The sequence below is a fragment of the Tuber melanosporum genome, assembly GCF_000151645.1.
Source record: "Tuber melanosporum whole genome shotgun sequence assembly, scaffold_36, strain Mel28".
NCBI classification, from domain to species: domain Eukaryota; kingdom Fungi; phylum Ascomycota; class Pezizomycetes; order Pezizales; family Tuberaceae; genus Tuber; species Tuber melanosporum.
In genome coordinates, this window is record NW_003299041.1 from 507954 (window position 1) to 529704 (window position 21751).

General features: G+C 48.3%; 3 protein-coding genes; 1 reads left to right on the top strand and 2 right to left on the bottom strand.

Annotated features, from left to right (window-relative positions):
* Positions 1-977: 977 nt before the first annotated feature.
* On the top strand, positions 978-2369 carry GSTUM_00007487001 (uncharacterized protein; the record flags this gene model as incomplete). Its single annotated transcript, XM_002839454.1, has 5 exons — positions 978-1088; positions 1199-1375; positions 1451-1983; positions 2054-2197; positions 2252-2369. The coding sequence occupies 5 exons, from the start codon at positions 978-980 to the stop codon at positions 2367-2369; spliced, it is 1083 nt and encodes a 360-aa protein (XP_002839500.1).
* Positions 2370-8665: 6296 nt separating this feature from the next.
* Positions 8666-11010, bottom strand: GSTUM_00007488001 (uncharacterized protein; the record flags this gene model as incomplete). XM_002839455.2 has 5 exons in its annotated part: positions 8666-9284; positions 9413-9443; positions 9497-10089; positions 10149-10476; positions 10533-11010. 5 exons carry the CDS (start codon positions 11008-11010, stop codon positions 8849-8851), a joined length of 1866 nt encoding a protein of 621 aa, XP_002839501.1. The 3' UTR covers positions 8666-8848.
* A 5291-nt stretch (positions 11011-16301) lies between these two features.
* On the bottom strand, positions 16302-19099 carry GSTUM_00007490001 (uncharacterized protein). XM_002839456.2 has 7 exons: positions 18857-19099; positions 18505-18653; positions 18406-18436; positions 17682-18345; positions 17516-17627; positions 17062-17462; positions 16302-17000 (listed from the first exon to the last, which is right to left on the bottom strand). The coding sequence occupies exons 2-7, from the start codon at positions 18599-18601 to the stop codon at positions 16719-16721; spliced, it is 1587 nt and encodes a 528-aa protein (XP_002839502.1). The 5' UTR covers positions 18602-18653; positions 18857-19099; the 3' UTR covers positions 16302-16718.
* Between the last annotated feature and the right edge of the window lie 2652 nt (positions 19100-21751).

A 21751-nucleotide genomic window follows, 5' to 3' on the forward strand; every position in this document is an offset into this window, starting at 1 on the left:
ACTTCACTAACTATGTTACTAACTATTTTGACTTGACTAACTATATCTGAATGCCAAGGTATGCCGCGCCTCGCTGAGGGTGCCGCCTCGCTGAGGGGTCTGGCGGTTTAGTATACAGGCACTACAGCTCAACTTCCACTACCCGCAAGCATATTATCATACGAGTACAACGGCCTAGTCTACCGGCAGGGGCCGCGGACCCATCCATCGAAGCTATTTGATGAAGCCCTCATAGCCGGAGCAAGGGTAGGAACCATGCGCCACTACGGCTCGAGCACCACAAATCCTCGCTTGATGACTCTATCATAACAACAGTAGCCTTCGGGGAATCGCTTCCCACCCCGAACCCTGATTCCTTCTCTTTCACTTATCCACAAAGTGTTCTCGTCGGGTTCGGCGATGGGCGCGACAAGGCATGACGGTAGCTCGAGTGAAATCGTCGTCATGCAACATCTCCACATGCTTGGCCTAAGTCCTTGTCTGTACTCGTACAGTACGAGTATCATATCAACCAGTTTTTCTTTTTTTTGAGTAGAGCAAGAAATATTGTGCGGGTTAGCAGACGCTACCAATGAGTGCACAATTATCATAGAGAGCCAAGGTTACTGTTATCACAAAAGAGGGTACAGGTTTCATTTTCCTGTGGTTTTCATTGCTGAGTTTGCATCCGGCTAAAGCAACGAAGGGGGCAGACATGAATAAGGAAGAAGTAAAAGCACCAAATCATATCAGCAGCCACCCCCGAGGTGCTTGTGCCTCCGTGAGCGGCTATACTCGAGTAGAGATACCTCGAGCATTGTCCAAGCTTAGGGTATACCCCTCAAAATCCATATTTCGGGCGCCAGGCTGCCTTCCCTTGCACCTTTCAGCTCCACAATCCCTCCCACAGGGACAGAACAGACAAAAAACTAATCGCCGAAAGCGTTCAGAAGTTCCAAGCTAAACGAACTCGAGTACAGTACATCTCGATCGCCATCATGAAGGTTGCATTTTACAGCTCAAAGAAGGTAAGCCCCGCTTCTTTTTTGTTAGCGACTCTGTTCATTGACTCGACTTCTCACCGCCTCGGTTTGGCCCCCTCCACGCAGGTCGATTAACAAGTTGGTTGGGGGTGGCAATCCAACCCCGCCATCTTTTATCGATAAGCTTGTTTCCACCCTCTCATATAGAACCAAATCTAACCCATTCTTCACAATAGTACGACATCGACTCATTCGGCGATGCAAACAGCAACACCGGTATTGAGTTAAACTTTTTGGAAAGCCGGCTCGAAAAGTCCACTGTTCCACTGGCCGCCGGCCATGATGCGGTCTGCATATTTGTCAACGACTATTGCGACGCAGACGTATTGGAAGGGTTGGCAAATCTAGGAGTGGTATGCTTGTGAAGCTCTATACACTCAATCCTGTTAAGACAAACCACATCTAATATATCCTTTATTGCGCCTCAGAAATGTGTTGCTCTCCGCTGTGCAGGGTTCAATAATGTTGACTTGCAAGCTGCTGAGCGTCTTGGGATAGAGATCTCCCGGGTTCCTGCATACTCCCCTGAAGCGGTTGCCGAGTTTGCCGTTGGGATGATCATGACTGTTGTGCGTAAATACCACAAAGCATACAATCGGGTCCGTGAGGGAAACTTCCTTTTGGATGGACTCCTCGGTTTCAATCTCTTCCAGAAAACAATTGGTATAATTGGCACAGGAAAGATCGGACTGCTCACCGGAAAAATCCTCGCAAAAGGCTTTGGGTGCAATGTTATTGCATACGACCTCTACCCTGGTAAACAGGCCGACGAGTATGGAATCCGCTACGTCAATACGCTGGAAGAGCTCCTGAGACAATCCGACATTATTAGTCTACACTGCCCTCTTACCGCTGGCACAAAGTATATGATCAACAGTACCACAATTGGACAGACGAAAAGGGGTGTAATTTTGATCAACACCTCTCGTGGCGAATTGATTGATACCGCTGCCCTCATCAAGTAGGTATGCCCTCTGCCAAGTTAACGGGGTGTCCATGTTCGCCACCTAACGACAATACAATTATCATAGCGCCTTGAAGTCGGGTCATCTCGGAGCAGTTGGCCTAGACGTCTACGAAAAAGAGTCCGCCTACTTTTTCGCGGACTCGAGCGCTAAAATTATCTATGATGACAATTTCGCTCGTCTGCTTTCTTTCTACAATGTGTTTGTCAGGTAATCAACATTCTAAACTATTCACACCCAATACAATGCTAATCAATTGGGAAGTGGGCACCAGGCTTTCCTAACGGTGGAAGCCTTAAAGAATATCGCCGACACAACTCTCCAAAATCTTCAGGACCGTGCTAACGGCAAAAAGTCTCCCAACCTTGTGGAGAGAAAGTAAACCGATTATTTGATTTCTATGAAATTTTCTATACTTTATCTCTCTCTGCCTCCTTCTCTCTTCGCCACAAATGTGAGCCAGATACCTCTAGTTAAAGGTATCCAGAATCGGTATTCTAGCACCCCTCTTCTCCAAAGAAACATGGACACCATCCATAAATCAATTCCGTAGGACATATACCTAACAATTTTAAAACTCCATATCCAAGTTCTGTGTGCGGTCGAGGTTATGTTCGGTGTTATGAGAGGCGAGGCATCTTGCCCTTGATCAATTTACCCGTATGCATGTGCATACCCCCACCAACTTGATGATTCTCAGATCGGCAGGCCCAGCCATGACACAAACACCGCCTCAAAAGCTGCGAGTAAGAGGAGGTTTCAATCAAGTAAGTATTTTACACGCTATCCCTACACCCGCAAAGGTTCGTGAGCGTGACTTCGGCTCTCGGTGACAGGCACTCACTACAGCTCCGGTACACTTTCCCCACAAACATACAGAAAGGATTTGTAACCGCCACATGAGTGTTGTACAGCGCAAGGCTTGGGATCATACAAAACCTGGCTAGAAAGTGCTGTCGGAGAACTATACCCAGGGCGTAGCTACAAGTGAACCAACAGACAACATCGCTCCTAGCAAAAGTTTCCCACATTACCTGGGGACCCCTCGCCCTGGCACCGGCATTGGTGCGATCAGCGAGGAAGGAAAGATTGTTCCAGTTTCGAAGGGCCGGTATAAACTTATACGAAAATATTGGGTGCCCGGTTCCGGCTACGCTCACCTCCGCAACTTCCAGGAGGGTTTCTAGAATCCGGCTAGGGCTCGTGTGTGCAAAGGAGGGGTGGCAGGGTTTGTTAAGGTTTGGGTGGATGTAGTGTATAGGATGGCGGGAAAGTGTCAGCAATCATCGCGGGTCACTCGTGCTTGTCGGAAGGCATGGATGCAAACGATGGCTTGGATGCTTAGGGAAGATCTTGTGTGTGAATACTCATAGTTGGACACTCGGCCGTGAACTGCCGGAATGATCCCTTTCGGCTACACATGTATTCCAGATTACTACAACGATTTAACGAGTGCAGAGGTCACAATAACAGCTCCTCCTCCTGCCCTTTTGGCCTCACAAACAAAAGCCGCTTAAACCACCTCCCAAGTCCCTCACAAAAAATAACCCTAAGGGCGAAGCGTAAACCTCTTAAAAAACTGGACAATCACCTCCGTCGCATCCATGGTCCCAAGGACAGGCGGCACAGTAGCGAACGTCTGGTCATCCTGTGTATTGTCCTCGTTCGGGCTCAGTGACGGCCAATCGTGCAAGCCATTCTTGGTGCGATAGTGCAAAACCTCCACGTCCCCGTTGCACTGGTAGTACCTGGATAAGAAGGTCTCCTGTCCCGACGACGGCTGCACCGCTCCGGGGACAGGTACATCGAGTTCCTGCGACTTGCAGCCGTTATAATTCCCCCAGACAGTCGCCCACTTTGGAAGGTTCGGGATGCGAGCCACTCGGCCGGGGGGATCGCACAAGTCGCCAAGGCAGGACTCCCACCTTCAAGAGCCTTGATACTTTACCGCTCTGTCGCTGTCACCGTAGAAGTTTATGACGGGGATGGGGTGCTTTGGCGAGCAGGAAGGGTCGGGATCAAGGCTCGCAGTGGCGTAGTAGAAAGGTCCGGACACGGGGGCAATAGCGGCGATCTGATCGCCGTGATAACATGCAAGGTAATTCGCGAATTCCGCACCGTTGCTCTTTCCCGCGACATAGATCCTATCCAGCGCAGCCCAGGGCCCGTACTCCCTCTTAACCAGGTCGATCAGCGCATCGAAAAAGGCCACATCATCGCGGACCGTCTCCGGCGGCCCGGTTCCCGGTACTTTAGGCGTGCAGTAGGGCGCGCCTTGCCAGCATGACTTTAGCGTTCCGTGACTCATCTCCGTGCTGTCCCGCCCGAGGCCATTCAGTCCCTGGGGATACAGCACTATAGAGCAATACCTCCGATCGTGAAAGTGCGAGAGCTCGCGCATGCGCCCCGGACTCGACCCGCGGCCGTGGTAGGAGATTATGATTGGGTAGGGCACCGGCTCGCAAGTGTAGGTGCCGGAACCGGGGCCATCAGCGAGGACGGTGCGCTGGACGGCGCCGACCATTACCGGGATGGTTCGTTGGCTCCAACCTGTTGGCATGGGGTCGCCTCGCGGGCCGAGCTCGGGGCCGCTTGTCGCTGTGCCTCCTCCGCCTTTTACCGGAGGGTCTGGGTCTGGGTCTTCTTCTCTAGTTACTGCGGTGGCGCCGAGAGTGAGGATGAGGGGTGCGATTGCGAGAGTGATGAGTCTCATGGCTGCTTTTGCTTGCTTATCTTTGTTCTTGCTATTGCTGCTCTCGTACTGCTGCTTGCCTTCGAGGTCAATATTTCTCTGCGGGGCCTGATGCCCTTCATACACCCTTCCCAATCGCAATTCTCACCCGTTATATCTCTTACTCGCTCAGCTTCCTCCACCGCGCGCCCATCCAAAAACCAGTCATTCCATACGGCAAAAATATCCCCCGACCCGCTCTTGGCTCAATGAATTCTCATCTAGCAACGCACAATATTCACACTTCTGCAAGAGCTTCAGACACAGATCTCACAAGCAATAGGACAACTCAAAGACACGGAAGTGCAAGAAAAAACCCAAATCAATATTACAGGATTCTATAGTTCAGCCCTACCAATCAATTCCCCCACCAAGGGCCCTAGAAGGGGATTTTTACCCCTCGAGCTGAACTCTGGGGTTACAGGCAGCAATGCTATATATCGTGCCACACCTCATTTACGGAACCCTCCAGTAGGGTTTGGACCGTAGGTTGTGGAGTAAATTGCGATGCCGGTATGATACAGCATGTAGTTTCCCCGTGCTGACGGGGACGGGCATGTTACACTATCCGCGCTGGTGGATAAACCTAACCTCGATCATGGGTCTCTCAAATGTTATATCATAACAATGACAATGTCATTGTTATGATATAATATTATTATTATATTATAATACTTGGTATCATACTCCTCTAAACTGCCAGGTCAAAAGGTATGGATCCGGTCGCGATAAACCTGTTCGTAGTAGGGAAAAATAATTGATCAACTTCAAGCTGAATGATCACTCCCAACGAGAAAGTTTTTTTACTTGAAGATCATAAAGACGTAGCTTGATACCTGCTGCGCCAATATGAGGACTGGAAGGCTATAATATTTGAGTTAGAAGTTGAGGCATTTTGTATAGGACTCTCAATTAATGGCCACCTACAAAATGCAAGCAAAAATAAACAAAAATAATTTTTTTCAAAGGTGAGGCATCTCACTAGCCCTAATTTGGGAAAACTATAATGTTCATTCGTAGGTACAAATTGAGTGTTTCCGTTATCTCAAGATTACTTTTGTAAGTTTCCGGAACCTAATAGGAGAAGAAATGTTAAAAATTGCCAGCAAAATCCCAAAAAGTACCGACATTTTGCTTAATGATCAAGCCGAACAATGGGCGCATGTACAGTACAGGTTTATCAAGACCAGAACCATACGGAGAGCTTGCACTGCGGATTAGGTGTACTGTACAGTATTGTATCAAGGCGAACCCTCCCAGGCCACCTTACGAACACTTGAATTCCATGTCCTATCCGATCATCAGCATGATACCTACAAGTATAATACTCGGTACCCGGCACAAATACATACTTCTCTAATTTGTTCCGATACTTGTACTCGTACAGGTACTCGAGTACAGAGCCAGGATAAGGCATCACATTATGACCTTGAGATTAAAAAAAAAAAAAAAAAAAAACGGATAGAAACCCCACGCGAACGTGCTAATAGCGCCTAACACTTCCCAGATTTCGTAGCCGGGGGACGACGACCAGGAAATCAATCACGGTACGAGGCAGTAAAGCCACACTCGTGGAGATTTTGGTGGTGGGATTCGCATAGGCAGCTGTTCTTTCGGCCCTTGGCAACTAAAAAAAAGACCCACTCTTTTTCCTCCAACCCCCAAGACAAGAAACACACAGCGCCATAGCAAACAAAGAGTACTGTACGAGGGGGGGGAAAGAAGTAGTGCGACACAGTAGCAACCGCTTCCCACAAGATCACAACTCTACTCCCAACCACTCATCACTACAATACTCACTATATCCCCCACCACCTGCCAAACCATTTCAGAAAAGTACTATAAGGGTAAAGGGAACCCGCAGAAGTGAGCATAAGTAGTTTAATTAAATGAATATGTACATAAAGTTGAAATAATAATAAAATTAAATGATTTAGCAATTAGTCCACAAAATCTTGAGCGGTGGCGATCGTTGACAAAGAAGCGACAGCACTTCGAGCGGGAAACCACGCGTGATGACCGGATCCGTATTATTGCTCTCCAAGAAATAGCTGAGTGGTCTTTCAGAAAGATAGCTGCCGAATTGGAGGAAAAAATAGGCCTTAAAGTTCACCAGAGTACCTGTGCTCGCATCTATCAACGGTATTGGGAAACAGGTAGTCCTTCCAACTACCAGTGAATAGGAAGACCTCCAATCTTCCAGGAGTCTGATCTATTTGATCTAAAGTCTTTTATTAAAGAAAATAAAAGAAATAGAAGACTCTCTTGGGAGGATATTAAAGAAGAGAAGGGATTAAAGGCATCATCCAGGACAATTAGGAAGGCAGCTAAGAGTCTTAATTTAAATAAAAGAAAACCACACAAGAAGTAAGTACTTTAATGAAGATTCAAGTGTTTACATAACTAAAAGATATTTTAGATGGTGATTGCGCCCTAAAAATATACCAATTAGATTTGGTTGGTGTATGAGAAAAAGAGCTTAGAAACTAAGAGACTGGTCCAGAATCATATGGACTGATGAAACCTCATTCTCTACAGCTGGATTTGGGCAGAGAGGATGGGTGATAAGAGAACCTTCTGAGGAATATGATCAGGATTGCATTGATGAGGTCTGGGAGTCAGGAAGGGAGACAGTTATGGTATGGGGAGCCTTTTGTGGGGATTTGAGGTCAAAGCTAGTGGTAGTACCAGGAAAGGTTAAAGTGGATTCTTATAAGTATACTAAGTATATTCTGGATCCAGTTTTAATTCCTTTCTGGCATGAGTGTTGTGAGAGATTTGGTTGGACTAGGGTTGTTGAAGATGGTACACCAGGGCATAAAGGATAGGTTCTACCTCCTTATAATTATTGTATTTTCTGTTTTTTGATATAGAAATACTTACTTAAGAATATAATCTAACTACTGGTTTAATCACAGATATTCTACAAAGTGTAGAAAAAGGAATGGGGTGGATATATTGCCCTGGCCACCACAGTCACCAGACCTGAACTTAATTGAAAATATTTGGGGAGATATGGAAACTTACTTGGGGAAAAGGTATGGAAGAGTTGCAAGCAAGGAAGAGCTAATCAGAGCTGTGGAGGAAGCATGGAAAGCTATTCCTGATGGAAGGTTTATGGATCTTTGCAGAAGTATGCCAAAGCGGGTCAGAGAGGTTATTAGAAGAAAAGGGCACCAAACTCATTATTGATTTATGATTTTCTTTTTATTTTACTTTAAGGAAATACTAAGCATTTTTTAATTTTATCTCCTTTACTTATTTTATTTATTGAATATTGTTGTGGAAAATGGTAGTACTATATGTTGTTGATATTGTTTCCGTGCGGGAATTTGTGTTGCACGGGTGTCGCATTACTTTCTTCCCCCCCCCTCGTACAGTACCGTACGGCACAGTCTTATTATTATTATCATACACCGCGCCAGAAAACCCCCCCCCCACAACAACAGGAATAACCGCGGACCCCGCTCAACCACGCCGTACTCTCCATATTGGAAGAAGAAGAAAAAAACCCCCCCAAAATATGATATACCCCCACCACCAGCACCACACACACATGCCGGTACAGCGTACTCGTATAACCCAATAACCTACCCCCAAGGTAAGGCAAGGCAATGCCATGCCGTGACCTCCTCCCCCCCTCTCCTCCCACCTATTTTTTTCATGTGATGAAGAGTGCACCGTACTGCATCTTTCCTTGCCCTAACGCCGAAACAGGTTGTTGCAATTCCAGCGCTAAGCCGAAAACGCCCTGGTTGCGGTCATGGGGTGTCACTCGGTGGGTTTTGTCGGAGACGGTCGGTCGGGCGTTGTGTGGGTTGGTGGTTTGAATATCATACTCTAGTTGGACCGCTAATGGATGGGTGGGTGGTGGTGATAGGCATAACGCTCATTGTATGTAGCGGTTGTTTTGCCCGAGGAATTGGACTTCCGTTAAAATTCTTGTATTGGTGAAAATATGAATGGTCGGTTGATAGTAATGACTATGTTGTATGGTTTGCAAAGGTGGAGGGACAAAGCCTCACAGCAAAAATTGAGCTACATACTCGAAACCGCCCGCTCATGCATGGAATGAACTCGCCCACAAAAAATCTATACAGGAGCTTGTACTGCACACATCATCATCATCATCAAACTTCCAACCCCCATAAGAGTTCCTCCAGAACCCCCTCCTTCTCTCCAGCCTCCACGAACCCACTACCCTTCTTTGCATCCTCATCCTTGGCCTTCGCTTCCCTATACTCCTTCCCAACAAGGCCCATAAGCTCTTTCTGAGGCTTCCCCGGGTTCTCTGCCTTTATCCTGCTAAAGTTCTCCTTCATGAAGGCCTGGTAGCCTGTGATCGGTCTCTTCACCTTTGGCACAGGTTGTGTCTGTAGGAGTCGCCCGCTAGTACAGGCACCGCATGAGTGCTTTTCGGGGTCAATAGATTGCGAGTGGCGCATGTAGATGTATTTGCATTGGAGGTTTTGGCAGGTCCATTGGTATTTGCACTCAATTTCGTAGGAGTGGGTTGTTGTTACCTTTACCCCGAGGTGGGAAAAGGCATGGGTACATTGCGCGGCCCTATGAAGGAGGTGTGTTAGTGTGTGTTAAGGCAAGGTGGAAGGAAGGGAGAGTAATGCCATTTCTTGAAGCTTTCACCGTGGGGCGGTTTCCGGACATCGCTGATCATGTAGTTTGCTAAATGGCACCATTCGTGGCAAAGGACATTGTAGAGTTTTTCTGTGACAACCTTAGCCCTTGCCCATAGATCTCTAGAACCTGGATGAACCTACCTTCGTTATCAACGACCTTCACCGATAGTTCAATCGTCGCATGGTGTCTCACTCGGTCTGCTAGTTCATGGCCGCCCATAGCGACATGCCCATCGGGCAGCCTAAGTTTCTCCACCTTCCACTTCGCCATCCCGGCAGTCGTCCTTAAAGTCTTACTCCATATAATCTGCACGCCACCCGTATTCGCACATTTTGACCCAACCTCACCATTAGCGATCTTGTCATCAACCTTTTTCAGAAATTCTTCGGCAAGCGCTTTCTTCTTCGCATCGAAGGATTTCTTCAATGCCCGCTTTTCTTTCAAGTCCATTGTGGAGGGTGTCAACGGTGCTATGGTGCCTTCTGGCATCATTAAGTTGGGGGTTTGAAATAGTGACCTTTGGGCCGGAGGTCTTTTCTGCGGGGAGTGGGTATCTATCCAAGAACTTGTCTCGCGCTCGTCCCAGAATAAATCACTCGTTGGATGATGCGGTGATGGTGGTATTACCGGGGCTATCTTCTTTGGTGGATCTAGCTTGGGTGTAGCACTTGTGTTTTGCGTTGGGCGGGTGGGCCTGAAAACCTTGCAAGGCTTTGTAGATCGAGGTGGAGAACTGTAGGTATTGTTAGCACTTGGCAAGCCTAATCTGACGCGAGGGGGAATTTTTACTACGAGAGAATAGCCTCAGTTGGTAGCTTGAAACTTTTCGAACTGCCGTGTGACTTGAACCCCTCGTCCTCAGATGACGCCTCAGTCCGTCGAGTGGACGAGGCAGTAGACTGCTTAGAACCTTCGCCCTCTGAATCGGATGAAGAGGTTAAATCTATCGTCAGTCGCTGAAGTTTCTTAATACCCAACTGCTCAACTTCCTCCTCACTATCCTCTTCCGGCGTAAATTCATCATCTGAGCTCAGGACAGTTTTGCGGCTTCGCCGGTACTTGGTAAACGCTGGTGGCGGCAGTGGGGCTCGCGACTTTCCAGCGCGTTCCTCCTCAGAATCTGTTAAATGTTAGCACTACCGCCTCAGCGAACAAGCCCAAAGCCATCGCACACACCAGAGCTGTCCAAAATTGCCGGTGGTACGGTGGAGCGCTCGCGGAACGAACTCCCTAGGCCTTTCGTCTTTGTAGGCTCGATAGACCTTCCCGTTGCATTCGTCCCCTCTACCAAAGCGCCTTTAAACTTTCCGCTAACAGATCGGCCCAGCTTCTTCTTCTTCACCACCACCTCCGGATCCCCGTTCAACAATTTCGAGACTGTTCTAGGTTTTCTTATAGCCGTGACAGGTGTCTTTGCGCTACCTTGACCATCGCCCGGACCTCCAACTATACCAATCGCAGCCTTCTTCGCCGTGCCCCCAACAACAGCAGCCTTTGAGGCCCTCGTTTTCGATGCTTTCGGGGGAGTAACCGGGTCAAACAATTCCAATGGAGAGGCACTCTCCCCCCGCGCTTGAACAGGTGCAGCATAACGTTCCAGCAGCTTCTTCATGTCTGGAAGTTCATCGTCGAATTCATCGCTAGAGTGTGACATTATAAACGCTAATGATAATATATATCAGGGTGTTTGGCCGGATCTGCTGTTGCAAGAGGGAGGGATGGTGAACAACAAGAGCGATAAACAAAGAATTGCTGTAGAGTCAACAGGGTGGTTGCTGTGACAACAGTAGACATGGAAATTTTGGCTTATCGATAGCGGGCCGGGAGCCTAGGGGCACAAGAAATGCTTTAGCAACCACGTGAGGGCAGGGGGGGAGAGTTGTGGTATGATAGCATCACCTGCCAGCATGATACAGTATGATATCACTCGGGCCAATACCCCAGCTTGGTTCCACTCTCCACACAAAACCTGACACCTCTCTCTGATCCTATGGTACGAACAGTGTAGTACTCAGCGCAGGAGTGACCTCAAACTATGATATATGATATCAAGACTCCACCAACGAGAAAGGTTCAGTCCACCAAATTTACGAGGTTTCTCCCCAGCCAGCGGATGATTTACAGCGCCAGAAAAAAGTGACAAATCTATGATACCCCAGCTCCACCCCACTCCACTCCAATGAACAATGTGCTAGTAACCCATAGTACTGTACAAAATTTCCTCCTCCGGAAAAGGTGCGAAAGGAAAAAAAAAACGCAGCAAAAAAATAAATAAAACAAAAACTGCTCCCAGAGACGAGTGAGTGAGAAAGAAGAAAAATAAATACCCAACATTGCTATCCTACCCGTAGGAGAGGCGGCTCCAACATCGTAAATTGATAGCACAGGGTCAATTCTTACTGGGGGGAATATATGACAAAGCGCTAAGCAACATGAAGACACCCCACAGCATTATCCTCACATACAATCACTCGGGCCCAAGCAGCCAGAGAACGTGCCGTACAGTATCATATTCCCCTATTTTGGACATTACCGACCGGACCTATGCAAATCGTGTTTTTACCCATCACAAGTGATGGTCAATTCGGCAAGTATCATACTGTACTGTACAGTATCGTCCCCCCCATCAACAGTACCCCCAACCTACGATCCAGGAATAGAAGTAGAAAGTTCAGACATTAGCGCTTCCCGACTGATCTCCCTTTGCACGTTTTCTCCAAAGTGCTGACAGAAAGACCCTCCAAAGCTATAGTAGCACTGCCTCACGTCTTCAACGAAACAGCAAAGAAAAGAAAAACAAGAAGAAAGAAGAAGAAAACTGCTGCGCCCCGCACCAGTCATGTACCGATACCAGCATGTGGAAGGCCCCACCCATGCCGGTCCTCGTTATCTTGCGCAGCTTCAAAGACGTTCTTATGATGGACCATACCTAACCACCATCCAGAATGTCGTTACGACCTTGTTTTCCTCTTCCGGCCGTTTAGAGGTATTCGGCTATATCATAAGAGCATGGACATTTCGGGGTCGGCGGTCTTTCAGATGATTACTCTGATGCACACTCTCTTGCTGGGCTGTGCTGTGGGTAGGTAGATCTTGTTCTCCTGGGTGAAAGAAGGGGGATGGCTGGCGCCAGTAAACATGATAGATCTGTCCGAGTCCTGCACGGGATAGTGATTGCGGTAAACGCGTCTGTGGGAGCAAGTATTGGAAGGGATTACGTGCCTTCTGATCTGAATTGCTGGGGGCAGAGCTGGTGGAAGTAGTGTCGGTTGTGCCATTTGCTGGCTTACAGTGGAGATGGGGAAATTGTAAAGTGTCCTGCTCTCCGGATTACGGGTCATCCATCTACCGTATCGACAATGCTGACTTTCAGGGCAGCCGGAATGGTAAAATGTAGGAAGTGTCAATGTTTATTTTACAGCAATAGAGGTCCAAGTGAATGTCCGGTGATGGCATTTCATGACCTTTAAGGGAGCAAGAATTACAGTTTGTCGACTGCCCCTATGGATGTCTCGAGGGAGGGTTGGAAGTGCAAGCGCTTGGTACATTCCGCTAATAGAAGTTTGTGTCCTGTAAAGGGCTTCCACGGAACCCGAGCCAGTTCAGTTTCCCATCTACTCGTACAGCAATTTTAACGAAGCTAGGCTAGATACCGGAAGACGATATCTTCACTTCCACGAAGCCCAACTCGAGGAAAATCGCTACCCACCAAGCTAAACCAAAATTAGTCCCGCTTAATCGCCCTGAAAAGAATGGATATCTTGTAGCCCGCACAGTATCCCATGATCATGTATACGCCATCAAATTGCGCAGAGCGATACATTGGGATGCAGGGACTGGCCAGGTCGCTGTGCTAGCACACAAGCTCCGATCAGAATATGCCACCACGATGGGAGACTGGCGGGGCCTGCCATCTATCCGGACAAAAGAACCGGCCATAGTGTGTCCAGCAAGTGCACTCCACAACCACTCTCAGAGCGGGAACTACAAGCTCCCTCACGACGGCCCAAAATGCTTGACCTTAACACCAAACAATCCCACACCCAAAAGCCCCTCCTGCATAACACTCCCGCCGGCATCGAACGCGAGAGCAACTGGCACTCGTGCGCAAGTGTGAGTGTTCGACGTACATTGGTCACTTTCCCTCTGTATATCCCACTCTTGCACACCCCAGTCTATTCCCACGTTGTTGGGGAATGCGCTAGAGGCGGGAATCACGGCACTCTCACACACCCACCACCGCCGGTTTGGAAACCACTAGCGGCCAGGATAGGTGAAAGTTTTTCGAAAAGTGCCATATCTTGATGCGTTCCCCGGGATCTCCCGGGTGGGGGAGTTGCATGGTGTTCAGAGGAGTTTGAATCGCAGGATCGCGTGCTTTCGATGGGGAAGACATTCGATTGGAAGGAGATAGGGTCGGGGAAGGTTGGTGGAAGAACTCGACGAGGAGAGTCGGGTGTCGCTCAAGATTGTGTGGAGGTGAGTGGGTGCGATAGTGCTAGGGATGAATGTATGAATGAATAGCGGGGGGGGGGGGGGTGTGGGAGGGGGGGTTATGATAGGAAATATGTTACCTTTTGTAAATTTGCGCTTGGCTATGATACCAGCACTTATATGAGCTACGGCATACCATTTCTGTGCCACCAACGGGTGTGTCAGGGCACTAGCTAAAAGACTAACACCCCCAGCGCTGATCAGCTGTGTGGGTTGGGATGCTACGATACTGTAGTTCCTCCAAATGCTGTGCTTGACCCACCGTACCCGTACAGTTAGGAACCGGAACAACCGAACACTACAGTACGCTAAGTCATTTAGAACCCCTCCTCCCTCTCTTCTAACATAATAAAGGGGGGGTGACCGCTAAAAAGAACACCACCCCCTTCAGCCCTCCGCCGATACATACGAGTACTAGGAGAGGTAATTCCAACGTTATCTGTGGGTCGGTATCGTATCGTACCTACCGTATACCACAAACCTCGACGGAAAACAAAACCCAAAAACCGAGTGATACAAAACAAACAAAGTTAAAACACTCGGCTTCTTTCCCTTTCCCTTGCTTTGCCCTTCCCATTTCGGAAAAACCTCTTTCTTCTCCCGCCAAGCAACCGGAGATATCCGCGCCGGCATGGACAACCACCCGAGCCGAGCCGTGCTCTCCGACGATTTTTCTGTTGGGGGGGGGGGAGTATGTGGGTGGGTGGGGGAGGACTGGAACAATCTGGTTTTTTTTTTTTTTTTTTTTTTTTTTTCAGGGGTAAAAAAATTAAAAAAAGTCAAGAGTACCGGTACCGTGCTGTACTCGAGTATGGTAGGTATCATAATTAAATTAATAGGTGATGGTGAGCACGAGCGCTCACTCGATTTATGGACTTTTTTGCCTCTCGTGTATACTAGTATATAGCGTATCGTGGCGATTGGGAGTTACTGGTTATATATTATCATAATATTTATTGTGAGTTACGTGCGCGGGTGGGCACGGGGGGGTAACTTAATTCTCGAGCATCGCGGTCCCAGGGCATGAATTTCTGGAGTTTCGGATGGGAAGCTTTGTGTGGGATGTTATTATGGAAGGAATTTGTCTAGTTACGAGTCGATTGGCATCGCGGGCCGTGGGGTCTCCTCATACAGTACCGTATCATAATTACCGTGTGTCCTTTCACCCCGACAGAAATTCCCCCCCCAAACCCGAGTGCGATCTCGTGACCGTGCGGAAATGTTTACCGGTACTCCACCCCCCCCTTGCTTCCAGCATCACCAACCGAGACAAATAACCAAACAAACAAAACAAAGAAGCCCAACCGCCACACACCCCACTCGCATACCCGCATACCCGTACGGTAATCGCACTGGGCTGGACTGGGCTTCACCCAAACCATCATAAATAAACATCCGAAACAAGAACAGAAATAGGTATGTATCCACAGCCTCAAATTACCCGCCTCCTATGATAGGTATTGTATTATAGTCTAGCTCGAATCCCTCTGCTCACACCGGTATCCGCATGCGTGCATCACGTTGATTGGGCACGGCTTCAAGTAAGGCACCGGTCGGTACTCGTACAGTAATAACTTTAGCTCAGTGGTCAGCCGCAGTGCCGTATGCTTTATGCGCGCGCCACCACCGATGCACTTGTATAGCTGAGGTCTTGCCGTCCATGATCCCCTAATTGGTACTTTAGCCGTAGCATATCATACGAGGGAGGGAAGGAGGGAGGGGAAGTTAGACTATCAGTTATCAGGTGGGGTCTGAACGGATCCATGCGCATCTGCCAAGAATCAACCTACCCTGCAATGGTCAGTGACTTGAGGGCCGAACGAACGAACCTGGAAGTGTGCAGACGGACGGACAGACATTCAGCACAAGCACCGTAGGCTTGATCTAGATGCGTGGCGTGGGCCAAGTTATTATATGATATTATTGTTCTTGTACTCGTCTTGGATGGATGAGATGGAGTGAATTTATTATTTTTCCTTCCGGGCTGGCTGAGGCGATGTGATGGCGGAATCATTCTACTCACCACATTCATGTGCTGGGGGAGAATCTTTGTCTGCATGTCTGGCATGACAACACGGCATTTGAACTTGGGAGATGCTGGCGGTAGTGGCTTGTTCCTTTTCCTTTTTTTCCTCGGGTGGTGGAAGGTGGTGCTGCTTTGGATGCACTTGATCGGAATCACATTCGCGCATGCAAGAGCCTCCTCCCCTGAGATTTCTCGCGTGAATCCCATCCTCGCTCATCATTGGGTTGACGTCAGTGTTCAGCACTTGCGGTAACAGAGCTGCAGAAGAAGGTATTACAGCAGGGCTGCTCAGAGCTGTGCCTCGAGCTCTCCGTAAAATTCGGTGCAATTGGGTGTTGCATGACATCCAATACGGTAGTCGCCTCGGGTGCCTGGAAAAGTGCAATACGGGGTTGTACAGTACGAGTACTTGAGTACGAGTACAGTATGGCGGAATTCAAATGACATTATTGTAGGTGTATTATTCGGCCCTAGGCCACAAAGATATCGTCGTACTGTATCGTAAAAAAAAATTCAAAACAAACAAGCAACCCTTCAAAAGTAAAAACTATGATATACCCAACACTACAGATTTTTGGGTTTGCCCACCCAGGCTCTCAACATTCGATCTTGGTCCCCATGCCGTGTGATACCACACCCCGGTTCAACCCCGCATTTTTTGTACATGACCTTCGTCTCCCGACAAACCACAATGCCTCTGCAGGTAGATGGAAAAGAAATTGTTGAAAAAAAAAGGGGGGGGGAGAGAGAGAGAGAGAGAGAGAGAAGTACTCGAGTAAGCATTGACACCTGGTATTCACCATTTATTTTGGAGGGTGGGGGGGGGGGTTACAACAAGCTCTCTATGCAAAAACCAAAGTTGCACCACCAAGAGCTGCCGCAAGCAACCCAGCACCGATCTTGAAAGCACCAACCTGAAACGCTGGAATAGTGAGACCGGCAGCGGCCCCCTTAGTCCCGGTTCCCGAGCTATTGGGCGAAGATGTGACAGTGCCGGTTCCTGCGGTTCCTCCGGCTTCAGAGAGGAGGGATTTGCAAGTGCCCGAGGCAGCGGCTGCGGTTTGAGTCTTTGCGCTTCCGCTAAAATCGCACGCATCCGAGGCTTTCTTTTGCTTGGTATAGTACTATATATCGTCCTCTTGTTAGTAGGCTCAAAGAGGTGGCGAGCAAAGATAATAAACATACGGCATTCATAGCCCAAGAAACACGTTCTAGAGGGCTGCACATGGAATATGCGCCATACACTCCTGTAGTGCCATTGGCGGTGATCCCAGTACAATCGGTCTTGGCCTCTCCACAAATGTAGTTGAACAAATCTCCTGTGTCCTTCTCTTGCACTTTTGTGGCAGCAACACAACTGAGAGCTGATACCATGCAAGAGCAAAGTTCCCTATTAGGGGTTGGTGGGAGCGCAGTCGAGGCCGACCAGTTAGAATCGGCTGTTGGGCAGGAACGGGCAGCAGTATTTGTTGGATTATAGCTATTGCTCTGGACACCGCTCGGAGAGACTTTTGCGAGCTCGGACTTGAGATTGTTGAAGTCAACCAACTTTGTAGCTGTCCCATCACCGCTGGTCTCAACCAGACCTTTGAAAGGGTTAGTAGAAGTGGTAATGTATAAAGGAGTTGTCGAGAAATACCATAATCATTTGCTTCCTGGTGGTACATGTAAACAATTCCTCCCGAAAAGACAGGTGTCATCTGAGGGCCATAGAGAGCCTCGACCTCAGTGAACACTCGAGGTTGAACCACCTATATTTTATATCAGTTTAACATAAGCAAAACATAGATCTCAGCTAGACATACATTGCACCCATACTCAGCGAAGAAAGAAGGGACGTTGTAGTTCTCGAATTCCTTGGTGCGTTGATCATAACCAGATTCCGTATATGAGCTTTTACCACACCAAGAGTAGATATTATAGCCCCAGAAGTCAACCGATTCACTACTACTGCCACAGTCAAAGTAATCCGCGAGCTCAGATCTAATCTTCGCATCGTCGTTGGTGGCATACCCAACGGGGATGGTGCGGTAGTTGCGTTTCTTGATGTAGGCTTTCATATCACGAACGGCCGCTTTAACAAAAGGCGATGCATTAGTATTGTTCGCCTCGTTGGAAACCTCGTTACCCGCAAAGAACCCGAGAACGTTGGAGTAGGGGGCTAGCGCATCGACAACTGAAGTATAACGCTCATAGAGTCTATCATCCCATTCAGGAGAATTACGGTTGATGGACAATGTCGGCTCAGACAAATCGCTGACCACATAAATTCCGGCATCGTTCAGCAATTTCATACATGTTGAATGATCCAAGGTGGTATTGATGGCATAAACACGTATGGTATTTGTGCCAAGCTCCTGGAGCAAAGGAATGTCTCTCTTGCATCCAGCCTCATCCGCCAGCGGATCCACAAAAGTGCCAGAAGTGCTGTTTGTGGGGCTGGCCTGGTACGCAACACCCTTCATAAAACTATATCCGATTGTTAGCCCTATCCACAAAGAGAAGAGAACAGCTTAGAACACCACTTACAATTGAGTGCCATTAGACTTAAAGAAAAATTCTAAATTAAAATCAGCATCAAAATCTTCACGACAAAAAGGCCAAATATAGAAGAATCCCAATACTCACTGCTTCCTTTGATAACAATAGGATCAAGATCTGCGGCAGCGACCGTGGAAAGGAGAGAACTGGCTATGAGAGCCGAAGCGAGCGATCGAGCCCACATAATTGTTTATATCCTGGCCCGCTAAATATTTCTTATTGGAAGGAAATTTGGTCTTGGCCCCTTGGAAGTCCTGTAAGTGGGAGGTTTGATTGAGACTCTAAGGGGTTGGCCAAGAAAAGTGACGACAGGGCCGCCAAGAAAGCGGGTGAGGGACGGGCGCCGGCGAAACGGCCTCGGCTCAGGGACGGTAAAAAAAGATGGGTGGTGAAGGAGTGATACCGGCAGAGGGAAGATTAACGAAAGTGTGATGCTTACGGTACTTTTGCTTGGGTGAGCGAGGGACACCAGCAGAGAGTGAAGAATTGAGAGTTAAGGGAAACGCGACAAATTCGCAGAGAGAGAGGAAACGGAAGGGAAGAGAAATGGATGAGAGAATTAAAAAACGGGGCTTGGCCCGGGGGGGGGGGGTTGAGAAGGGAGGTTGCAGCCCTTTGAAGGACTTAAGCGATGGCAAAACGTTGCCGAAGTATTGACGCGCAAGACGGTTCTCAATCGAGGGCTGCATCAGGGTACGGCGTTATGAGCCGCAGAAAATAACTACCTGAGTATGATATGATACGGTACTGGTTCGTTTGCCCGCCCGGACCATCTAGGCTTTCTAACTGGCCAAGTTTTACGAGAGCTCTAACACAGAAAATTCTACGGTATGCTTGTACGAGTAAGGCACCAGGGTGCTGACTGCTTGGTTTGGGATCCGTTTTCCCAGATGGGGATTGGCTCTTGGGATCCATAGAATCTGCGCAACGTACCGGTACTGCACTCGCACAAGCTTTATGATCCCCTTTCCATCCTTCCGGTGGCAAATTACCAGTAGCACGATGCAGCAGGTGCTCAAATACCCTACCGGTACTCGTACTGTAGAAGATAAATGTGCTGTAGGATGTTGGAATTCCCCTTCTCAGCTGCGCGAGGGGAAAAAAAAAGCATCGCAAACTCAACACTCGCTTGTGATAAAACAAGAGGAATAACTACTCGAGTAGTCTACTCGGATATAGTATTGTAGAATGATCCTTACGAAGTCTGTAGGCCGGTACAACAAACTTAGATCTACTAGTAGTACCTAGGCTCGCTACTTAAAAGTCAGTGGCCAATTTGGTTGGCTCATTGTTTCTTTGTTCTACACCGATAGTAATCGTAGTGTAATAATTGGTCTCCAATATACTCGTACATGGTCCCTTATAAAACCGCCTGAGAAAGGGTGACCGGAGAGGACTGCCGAGGTCTAAAGGCTAGCCCACTTTGAGAAAATCAACCAGTGGTTGCCGGTACTGTACGAGCACAGCATCATGACAAGCACTGTAAGGTTCACAATTGTTGAGTTCCGAGTGATACCGGTACTGCAACTACGGTACTTGAGTACACTAGATACCAGGTATAAGGTTCTATCGGGTACGCTTTTTGGTGGAGGTATTTTAGTTGCAGTATTCTGGCCGTTCAATTTGTGGATCAGTTGTGTTTCCCCGTGCCACCTTCCTGGATGACGTGTGGCAGTGTTGACGGTTTTTGCTTCTGGCCTAATTACGAGTAGACGCTATAAATAGGGAAAATGCAGATTTTTAATACAACCTCGGGTTGTAAGAATGATCTTCAGACTAGCAGGAGCCGTTCATTTCTGGTGCAACGGGCGGCAGGCTCACTCAGTTCTCTGCCATACGGTAAGGTGCTGCAGGACCGGCGTTGTATGTCATGAGATGGGCTAGATGGACTGGTCCAACAGCAGTGCTAGCATGGTAAAACGGTACGTGTATGGGCAGCGGGTACTGTATGGTACTGTACAGTGTTGTTATATCTAAACATGCGCTGCTGTGTCTATTGGGTTGGTGGGAATAGTCTACTGCGTTGGCGCGGCAATGGTGTTCTTTTTCATTAACTTACTGTACTAGTACTCGAGTATGATACCATTCTAAAGATACCGGTGCTTTGCGCTCCCTTCAACCTCTTAGGAATTGAAGCGTAGGAAAGAATATCACAAGGATTGTGCCATCGTACTTAGGTAAGTCGACAGACGAGAGATTCGGGTGGGGGGGGGCGCAAGTACGGCACATGCTGTATCGTACACTTGAGCATGGCTGGATGGAATACCGGCCGGCACTCGTTGGCTGAGACAATCGGACAGCAAGGTCAGGCTCTGCCGTTCGATGCATGATTAATACATTCTCCTGCGCCCTCTTTATTCGAGGCCATACGGAAGGTACTTATGCTGTACGATAACTGTGCCGAGTAAGTGTGGATGAGCTACGGCTCCATGCTGGGTTGAACTTTCTGCTGGTGGTCGCCACAACGGTTTCTCAGGAACGACGGGGTATGTGAAACAGCCAGCCACTCATCCTTGTAAAACGGTAAAATGGAAGAGTTGTCCAATTAAAACAGGGGATGATCTCCCAGTGTGCCCTCCGGGAAATGGAAAGCGCCGGGGACCTATACTGATCGGGAAACCTAAGAAAGAACGATTTGAAACTCGAACCATGTCCTGGAATTTTCGAAGCCCCGAATCCACACAATTGACGAGCGAAAAAACGATAGAATATGGTTGAGCAACTGCGGGAGGTTAGTTGTCTCTATCGTTCAGCGTGTTTCGATATCTCTGGGTGTACTCGAGTATGGGTTGTCATTCTACTCGTAGAATACTGTCCCTATTACATGGGTGGCTGTCGGTGACGAGACGCCCGGATGGGTTTTCAGTGCCCACCCGGGATGGCATGCATTGAGCAGCTTCTTCTCCCCTGCCTCCTGTCTCTCTCCTTTTTTTCCCTTTACTCTTCGCTTCCAGACCCATTTTCTCACCTTTCTTTTCCTGCCCACGCCCTTCGCTGCAAAGTAGTTTTAGTCTCCGCCGTTCGTTTTTACCCTCCTTCTTCCCTTGTAGCCCACCCCCCTTACTTAGTGCACTCCCTCGTTCTCTTCCCCGGCCCTTATCGCAGTGCGAACACCATCCTCTCCTCCCTCTTCTCCCTTTCCTGCCGCAATCTTTCCTCGCTCTTTTCCTCCCTCTCTCCCTCTTCCCCATTCCACTCGCTCAGAAGGTGTGTGTTGTTTGCCGAAGTTGCTTCGTGCAGATAGCTTTTTTGTTTTTCCTTTCCTTCGGTATCATTACTTAGAAGCTCCATTCTAAAGTGAGCTCGTTGGTTGTTGCACCAGCCATTCTCCTAA

Excerpts from the sequence above, each read along its gene's own strand:
- GSTUM_00007490001 (XM_002839456.2), bottom strand. The coding sequence starts at position 18,601 with ATGTGGGCTCGATCGCTCGCTTCGGCTCTCATAGCCAGTTCTCTCCTT. Across the intron at positions 18,346-18,405 it reads AAGTCTAATGGCACTCAATT|TTTTATGAAGGGTGTTGCGT; the intron begins GTAAGTGGTGTT and ends AATCGGATATAG. Across the intron at positions 17,628-17,681 it reads TCGCTGAGTATGGGTGCAAT|GTGGTTCAACCTCGAGTGTT; the intron begins GTATGTCTAGCT and ends TATAAAATATAG.